We start from the raw sequence: 9,568 nt of genomic DNA on the forward strand, positions 1-9,568 counted from the left end.
TCGCTTAAAAGCAGCGGGGAACACACCCGTTGTAAGTGAGGAGTTGATGATGTGCGTGACTGCAGGGATCAGTGTGGGCAAAATGGCCTGCAGGAGGTTGGAGGGTATGGGGTCCAACGGACAGGTAGCGGGACGAGGGTCCAGCAGAAGCTTGGAGACTTGCTCCTCGGTGAGATGGGAAAATGAGAGGAGTGAGACCCTGCTAGCTGGAGGCAGACTGAGCTGGTCAGGCTCAGAGAACTGGTTACTGATGGGAGAAACCTTATCTGTAAAGAAGGAGGCGAAGAGGTCAGCAGTGAGCAGAGTTGAGGGTGGAGGTGGTGGAGGGTTGAGGAGTGAGTTAAAAGCTGAAAATAATTTCCGAGCGTCTTTGGCGCTGCTGATTTTCTCCTGATAGTAAGTGGTCTTGGCACTTTTTAGATGGGAGGAGAATGCAGATAGGGGAGTCTGATAGTCACTGAGGTCGGTGGGATCTCTGGATTTGCGCCATTTCCTCCCAGCTGCTCTGACCCCGCCCGTTGCTCTCTGATGACACCGGTGAGCCATGGACCGGGGGGGGGGTGTTACAAGCAGGTTTGGATGAGAGAGGGCAGAGATTGTTTAGAGAGGCGGCTAGCGAGGAGCAGAGTGTGTCTGTAGCCTCGCTGACGTGGAGTGAGGAGAACTCATTATGAGGAGGCGCGGTAGCCGAGACCTCACCGGAGAGCTGAGCCGGTGTGAGGGACCGGAGGTTTCATCTGAAGGAAACCATTTGCGGAGGAACGTAAGGATGTTCCGGTAAGGAAACCGTGAATTGAATAAAGAAGCGGTCTGACAGATGTAAGGGGGTGACGGTCAGATTTGCCGGAGCAGTTTCGAGTCACGATCAGATCAAGTGTATTGCTCGCTTTGTGTGTGGGAGCGGTGGAGACCTGTCTGAGGTCAAATGAGGACAGAAGTGAAAGGAAGTCAGCCGCTTGGGGTTTGTCCAGATGGATATTCATGTCCCCCATGACAATCAGTGGGGTGCCATCTTCAGGAATGGCTGTCGCATGTCCAGTTCAACTACAAAGTTCCCCAGTAGCCCTGGTGGGCGATATATAACCACAAATAGTTTGACAGGAGCGGTAACCATGATTGCACGGTATTCAAAGGATGAGTTATTGCTTAGAGGAGAAAGCTTAGTGAGTTTCCACCCTTGCCACCTCCACGCCCAACAGAACGAGGTGTGTGGGAGGAAGTAGAGTCAGCTGAAAGCGCAGCCGGTGTCGCTGTGTCTTCTGGACGGATCCTGGTTTCGGTCAGGGCTAGTACCTGAATGTCAGATAGGTTTGCACGTGCTTGGATAAATTCTGTTTTATTTACAGCAGACTGATAATTCCATAAGTGGAGGAAAAAGCGGAGGAAGTAGCTGAAGCTTTTCTGAGAGAGTAGAGGTTCTCAGGATTGCGTTTTTTCCGGTTGCCTGGATGACAGGGATATGTTGGCAGCACATGGTGAGTGAGAAGACGGGTCAAGAGAGTAAAATAAGAGTAGCTTATCTGTGTCCTTGCTCAGTGGACTCGCACAGGTAGACTCGAAGGTCTTTACCCAATTTGTCCAATTTCTTCACCATCTCTATCTCTTTCATCATGTCCATTCCTGTCTTTAATCTTCATCTCCATCATTTGATTCGTCCCTCACTCTCTCTCCATCTCTCTCTGTCACTCTCTCTCCATCTCTCTCTCTCCATCTCTCTCTCTCTCTCTCTCTCTCTCTCTCTCTCTCTCTCTCTCTCCATCTCTCATAGTAAATGATGGTGACAGAATGACAATAATGCTGAAATAACTCTCTCTCTCCCTCGCTCTCCTCTTATACTGCTTTATTTATCACTTCTCTCTCTCTCTCCCTCTCTGTCTCTCTCTATCTCTGTCTCTCTCTCTCTCTCTGTTTGTCTATGTCTCTCTACCAGGAGGTCCAGTTATGTAGTGACCACTAAGATCTACTGGGGAGGACAGTGAGTACTGAATACTTTAACATGTAATATTATACTGCAGTATGTCATATTAAACTACATGATGTAATGTTATACTGTGTGTGTGTGTGTGTGTGTGTGTGTGTGTGTGTGTGTGTGTGTGTGCAGGGCAGAGACGGAGCGAGGGCTGTCAAGGAAACACATCATCGAAGGTAACGACCTTTAACCTTTCAGCTTTGACAGAGAGACAGAGAGACAGAGAGAGAGACAGGCAGAGAGAGAGAGAGAGAGAGAGAGAGAGAGACAGACAGAGAGAGACAAAGAGAGAGACAGAGACAGAGAGAGAGAGACAGAGAGAGACAGACAGAGAGAGAGAGAGACAGAGAGAGAGAGAGAGACACAGAGACAGAGAGAGAGACAGAGAGAGAGAGAGAGAGACAGAGAGACAGAGAGAGAGAGACAGACAGACAGAGAGAGAGAGAGACTATGGTGTATAAAGGCGTTGGGAATGTGGACTGATTAGACAGAGCAAAAACCCTGGGACTAATTATGCACATACACACACACACACACACACACACACACACACACACACACCTCAGTCAGTGTCCTCTGTCAGTTGTCGAAGGTCGTCCGGGATTTAAGAGGCTCAGTCACACCAAGACTGGATTAGGAGTTCCACTGCAACACACACACACACACACACACACACACACACACACACACACACACACAGTACTGCATCTATCATCCATTCAGCTTCTAACAATGTTCTGTTGACTGTTGACAGTGACATCCGTTCACTGAAACATTACGCTAAATTTAACCCTTAATCTAGCTTTAAACTAACCCTTGATTTTATTTTATTTTATTTTATTAATGGATATGAAAGACAAGGGATAACATGTAAAAGTGAGAACACACAACATCCATAAAATCCTCTAAAACAACAAGCAACAAAAATTCAAAGACAACCTTAATATAAAAAACAACAGACATGAAACTTCAATCCCTGTCCTAGTATCTTCCCTTTTAGTCAAAAACAATACGTCCTAACAGCATTTCACAAATCAAAACATAATAATGAAGAAAAATGGACCTGCCTGTCATTATCTATCTGGTCATCTTACCCCAGAGATGAGCCCGGACCTGACCTCTAAAAACCTCTCTGGACTCTGACAGTCATGAGTTCTGGGAGGTACATTTAGTAAATAACGAATGATGTTATTTTGCATAACCTGCATCTTGTTCCTTAGTTTCGTTGTGAAGCCACTGTACCATGCAGAATGGGTGTAATCGAAATGGCACCGTATCAGTGTTGTTACGAGGAGTTTTTTAAATTGTAATATCAAACTGCCTCGTTCTGCGGTACAGGAACTTGAGTTTACAGGCACTTTTGTGTAGTATTTTCTCAGCAATATACATACATACATTCACCTGAGAGTGACTGATCCAGAGTAATGCCAAGGTATGTGACACAAGCCTGCGATACGATTTCATTTCCATTGCATGTAACCTTTATCCCGTTTGCCCTCTGCAGCCTACGCTTAGCGCCAAACAGAATTGACTCAGTTTTTCCCAGGTGCAATGACAGCTTGTTGTCTATGAGCCACTCCCTTACATTTGCTAACTCTCTGCTAACAGTGACCTCAATTTGGTGGATATTTTTCCCAGACACCAGTAAAGAAGCGTCATCAGCATACAATAAAAGCTTGCATTTTACTGCAGCCGGCATGTCATTTACATAAATGAGGAATAAAAGAGGCCCCAATATTGAGCCTTGCGGCACCCCGCATGTTGTATCCCTTGGTTCTGACAGGGTCCCTTCAACATCGCAGACCTGAACCACTTTATAGCAATATACCCTAGTCCCATACACCTTAAACTAACCATTAACTAAGCATTTACTAACCATAAAGTAACTAATCTTAACCTAACCTTTATCTAACCTTAAACAACCTTTATCTATCTTTAAACTAACTTTAATCTTATTTAATCTAACCTTACTCTAAAACTAACCTTAATCTAGCCTTAAAGTAACCCTGTAAGTAACATTTTATTTATATAGCACTTTTTAAAACACACAAGTAAGTGCTGTACATAATAAAAAGGAGATAAATACATACATAAACATGCACAAGAAACGTAAATGTGAGACAAAAGGCAAATAAACAAAACATTAAAGAAAGAAAGACAATCAGACATCAGAGAAACAAACATTATTTATATGTATATATATATAATAGAATCATAATTATAAAAAGGCTAACCTATAAAAATGAGTTTTAAGGCGTCGCTTAAAGCAGTCAACAGATTGGGCTGATCTGATTGGGGGGAGACTGTTCCGGAGTGAAGGGTCAAGATGGAGAAAGCGCGGCACCTTTGGTTTTAAGATTGGAGCGAGGAATGGATCAAAGACCTTGGTGGGAAGATCTGAGCATGTGTGCACGGGCTCAGCAGTTCAGTTCAGTTCTGTAGACCGGGGCTCGGCCATGATCAATTCTTTTTTTTAAAGATTTATTTTAGGCATTTTTAGGCCGTGGGCCGAATTCGAACCCGGGTCGCTGCGGGAAGGACTGAGCCTTGCCTGATGGTACTCGCTCTTGTAACCTTGAAATCAATTCTGAATGTCACTGGTAGCAGTGAAGGTGATGTGAGATCTACGATGTGAGATCTACGGCTGGACTTAGTTAGCAGCCTGGCCGCTGCATTTTGGACAAGCTGGAGAAGAGACGGAGCAGATTGACTGAGGCAGGTAAAAACGACATTACAATAGTCAAGACATGAGAAAATCTATGAATTGAAAGCTCCAGATCTTTGGCTGACAGGATGGATCTAATTTTGGCAATTTGTCTTAGTTGCAGGAAGCAGGACTGAATAAGCTTGTTAACGTGTCGGTCGAAGTTCAAATGTTGGTCAAAGATAATAAAGATTCCTAGAGGAGGTCTTTATGTTAGTGTTTGACTTACCTTGTGAAATGATCGGGACCGATTACAAGGACTTCAGTCTTATCAGGGTTCAGTTTGAGGAAATTTCGGGACATCCGGTCTTCAATGGAAGTCAAACAGTTCTGGAGAGAGACAAGATTGTGTAATTTGTTTGGCTTAACAGATACATACAGCTGGGTATCAAAGTCAAAGTCAAAGTCAAAGTGTTTTATTTATCAAATGCACAGTATAACACAAGGTCATTCTGAACAATGAAATTCTTAGGACAAGGCAAGCAACAACTACGTAGTAGGCATAAGAAAATAAAAAAATAAAAATATCAAATATTAAATGTTAAAAAGAGTCACAAATAAGGGCAAAAATAGCAAAAAAATAGCAAGAAATAGCAAGAAATATAGCCAAAAAATATCACAAATAAGGGCAAAAATAGCAAAAAAAATCTACATAGTATTAGAACATTAACAACAGTTCCAGAGCCAGTAAAGATGGGCAATATGGACAGTAAGAATAAGAGTATTAAATATTATAAAAGAGTATTAAATATTATAAATATAAAGTGTAGGAGTGCTACTCTGTGGGTGAGTATGGGGGAGGAGGAGGAGGAGGAGGAAATCCCTGACCTGGGCCTTTCACTCCTGCTTTTTTCCTTCCCACTGAGGTGATCATGAGCATAACAGCGGTATGAGGCATCATCAAAACGGTTGAGTAACTGACCCAAAGGTGACATGTATAGGGAGAATACGATGGGTCCGAGGATTGACCCCTGAGGGACTCCACACAGCAGAGGAGCGGGAGGACACACAACTGTCAATATGAACATTAAACAGTCTGACAGGTAGGAGAACCAAGACGGGGAAGCGCTAGAGAAACCAACCCAGTGGCAGATCATCATCAGTAAGAACCGCATGATCGATGGTATCAAAGGCAGCAGTTAAATCAAGGAACACCAAAATAGAACATTCACCTTCATCAGCAGGCATAAGAACGTCGTTAGTCACTCTGAAGTGCAGCGTCGGTGCTGCGCTTCTGGCGGAAACACAAATTTGCCTTCGATCAGCTTGAGGAGCTGATCCGCAACAACTTTTTCGAGGATCTTATATATATATTAGATATATATGGCAGCTTGGATATGGGTCTGGAATTCTCTAACAGAGTTGGATTAAAGCTCCACATCATGTAAACAGGACTCCCTCTCCTCTGTGATGATAAAGGAGTTGGATGTGTATCTAAACATGGTGAAAGCATCAAAACTAAATCCACACAATCCATATTAGAAAAGCGAGCCTCTAAACGAGCCGTTTGGACTTCCGTAACTTTGTGGCGTCACAAAGGTTCGCTCATTATCATTTCTGTAAGAAATAATAGACTAACAAAGTGTTTTTTTCAAAGCGGTCGAGCGGTCGTCATCGTTTATTACCGGAGAGTTTTCCCTACCTGTAGCCGCCGGGCCGCGGCGTCTCACGTTTCGCTCTCGAAACGGTTAGCCGATCGGAACGGAGGGTCGTTAATATTAATGAGCCTTAAAGACACGGAGACAGAAACGGCCTGTTCTTGGTAAGGCTCAGAGAGATGCTGGAAAATGAACGTGGAGAAATGGATTGAGAGTGTTTTTGGTTCATGACACCACACACACAGCTCTGAATGGACAGAAAGACACAAAATAAAACTCTGGACAGTGGAGAGTATGGAGCTTTAAGGGTGGGTTTTTTTCAGGAGCGGCTGGACACTTGCTAACTTGAAATAATCGGGAACACATCCAGAAGTGAGAGACTTGTTGATGATGGAGAGAAGACAGGAAGGATTTAGGTGTGACACCGTCAGCAGGACCAGAAGACGGGGCGACTACATCTGACAGATTTTGAGGGGAGAGAGGAGCGAACTCAGATAATAAAAGGGGCAGTTTGTTGTTAAACCTGAACCTGAGTTACTTCTAATGTCATTTAACTTGTCCACTAAAAGTAAGTAACCCTTAACCTCAAATTAACCTTATTTCAACTTTGAATTAACCTTACCTAAATTTAACTTAACCCTTAACCCTCCAAACTCCCCTGTTCTTATCTCCAAAACTCAGACTGGCCTCTTTTTAGATGACGGATTATAACTGTAGAGGTTTTCACACACACACACACACACACACACACACACACACACACACACATACACACGCGCACACACACACACGCACACACACACACACAGAAAACCTTGCATGCACACACACACTATTTGTCCTTGTGCAAGGTTTTCTGTTGCGTGACAAAACATCCAGGAGAGTTGTGATGATGTCACTACTGCTGTGTGTGTGTGTGTGTGTGTGTGTGTGTGTGTGTGTCTGTGTGTGTGTGTGTGTGTGTGTGTGTGTGTGTGTGTGTGTGTAGGTCTGCGTGGTTCTCTCGCTCGGTTACAGTTGGACTATGTGGACATCGTCTTCGCCAACAGAACAGACATCAACTCACCTATGGAGGGTAGGAACACACACACACACACACACACACACACACACACACACACACACACACACACACACATTAATATACTGTATACATACTATACATATGTGTTGATTCTATCTGCAGGCTGTATAATATATTGGCTGTGTATGTATTGATTTATTGATGTATTGATATATGGATTATTGATTGTGCAGAAGTGGTTCGGGCGATGACCTTTGTGATCGAGCGAGGCATGGCCATGTACTGGGGAACGTCCCGCTGGAACGCCATGGAGATCATGGTAGGACAGGAGAACCACAGCAGAACCACAGGAGAACTAAAATAGAACCACAGGAGAACTACAGTAGAACCACAGGAGAACCACAGGAGAACTAAAGTAGAACCACAGGAGAACCACAGGAGAACCACAGTAGAACCACAGGAGAACTAAAGTAGAACCACAGGAGAACCACAGGAGAACCACAGTAGAACCACAGGAGAACTAAAGTAGAACCACATGAGAACTATAGGAGAACCACAGGAGAACCACAGGAGAACTAAAGTAGAACCACAGGAGAACCACAGGAGAACCACAGTAGAACCACAGGAGAACTAAAGTAGAACCACATGAGAACTATAGGAGAACCACAGGAGAACCATAGGAGAACCACAGGAGAACTAAAGTAGAACCACAGGAGAACCACAGGAGAACCACAGTAGAACCACAGCAGAACTAAAGTAGAACCACAGGAGAACTATAGGAGAACCACAGGAGAACCACAGGAGAACCACAGGAGAACTACAGTAGAACTATAATAGAAACACAGGAGAAACCACAGGAGAACTAAAGTAGAACCACAGGAGAACTACAGTAGAACTATAATAGAAACCACAGGAGAACCACAGGAGAACTAAAGTAGAACCACAGGAGAACCACAGGAGAACTAAAGTAGAACCACATGAGAACTACAGTAGAACTATAATAGAACCACATGAGAACTACAGGAGAACTAAAGTAGAACCACAGGAGAACTATAGTAGAACGACAGTAGAAACCTACTATAGAAAAAACATCAAACCACTGTAGAACTGACTTCAAGCCATTTTATTTTTTCTCTCTCTCCACCTGTCTGTCTGTCTCTCCACCTGTCTGTCTGTCTCTCCACCTGTCTGTCTGTCTCTCCACTCTGTCTGTCTGTCTCTCCACCTGTCTGTCTCTCCACCTGTCTGTCTGTCTCTCCACCTGCCTGTCTCTCCACCTGTCTGTCTGTCTCTCCACCTGTCTGTCTCTCCACCTGTCTGTCTCTCCACCTGTCTGTCTGTCTCTCCACCTGTCTGTCTCTCCACCTGTCCTTGTCTCTCCACCTGTCTGTCTGTCTCTCCACCTGTCTGTCTGTCTCTCCACCTGTCTGTCTGTCTCTCCACCTGTCTGTCTCTCCACCTGTCTGTCTGTCTCTCCACCTGTCTGTCTCTCCACCTGTCTGTCTGTCTCTCCACCTGTCTCTCCACCTGTCTGTCTGTCTCTCCACCTGTCTGTCTCTCCACCTGTCTGTCTCTCCACCCTGTCTGTCTGTCTCTCCCACCTGTCTGTCTCTCTCCACCTGTTCCTGTCTGTCTCTCTCCACCTGTCTGTCTCTCCTCCTGCTCTGTCTCTCCTGCCTGTCTCTCCTACCTGTCTTCTCTCTGTCTGTCTCTCCACCTGCCTGTCTCTCTCTGCCTTACCTCTCTCACCTTCTCTCTCACTCTGTCTCTCCACCTACCTGTCTGTCTCTCCACCTGTCTGTCTCTCCACTCTGTCTGTCTGTCTGTCAGGAGGCCTACTCGGTAGCGAGACAGTTCAACCTGGTTCCTCCGGTGTGTGAGCAGGCGGAGTATCACTACTTCCAACGAGACAAAGTGGAGCTGCACCTGCCTGAACTCTACCACAAGATAGGTAACACACACACACACACACACACTGAGACACACACACACTACACACACACACACACACACACTGAGACACACACACACACACACCGAGACACACACACACACACACACACACACACTGAGACACACACACACACACACACACACACACACACACACACACACACTGAGACACACACACACACACACACACAACACACACTGACACACACACACACACACACACACACATCTGACACAACTGGCTGTTAGTGAATAAGTAATGAATGAAGTGTATGATATGATAGAACATTGGATTATTAATTCAGTCAGTATACTCAGTA

General features: G+C 44.8%; 1 protein-coding gene across 1 annotated transcript in view; it reads left to right on the top strand.

Moving 5' to 3' along the window:
- LOC139921281 (voltage-gated potassium channel subunit beta-3-like) overlaps nucleotides 1-9,568 on the top strand; it is a 26,463-nt gene that overhangs the window by 15,204 nt on the left and 1,691 nt on the right. The window contains exons 6-10 of the mRNA XM_078281771.1: nucleotides 1,931-1,975; nucleotides 2,102-2,145; nucleotides 7,260-7,346; nucleotides 7,529-7,614; nucleotides 9,126-9,246. Coding sequence (XP_078137897.1) covers nucleotides 1,931-1,975; nucleotides 2,102-2,145; nucleotides 7,260-7,346; nucleotides 7,529-7,614; nucleotides 9,126-9,246 — 383 coding nt within the window. The remainder of the gene's footprint in view (nucleotides 1-1,930; nucleotides 1,976-2,101; nucleotides 2,146-7,259; nucleotides 7,347-7,528; nucleotides 7,615-9,125; nucleotides 9,247-9,568) is intronic.

This window comes from Centroberyx gerrardi, chromosome 23, assembly GCF_048128805.1.
Source record: "Centroberyx gerrardi isolate f3 chromosome 23, fCenGer3.hap1.cur.20231027, whole genome shotgun sequence".
Lineage (NCBI taxonomy): Eukaryota > Metazoa > Chordata > Actinopteri > Beryciformes > Berycidae > Centroberyx > Centroberyx gerrardi.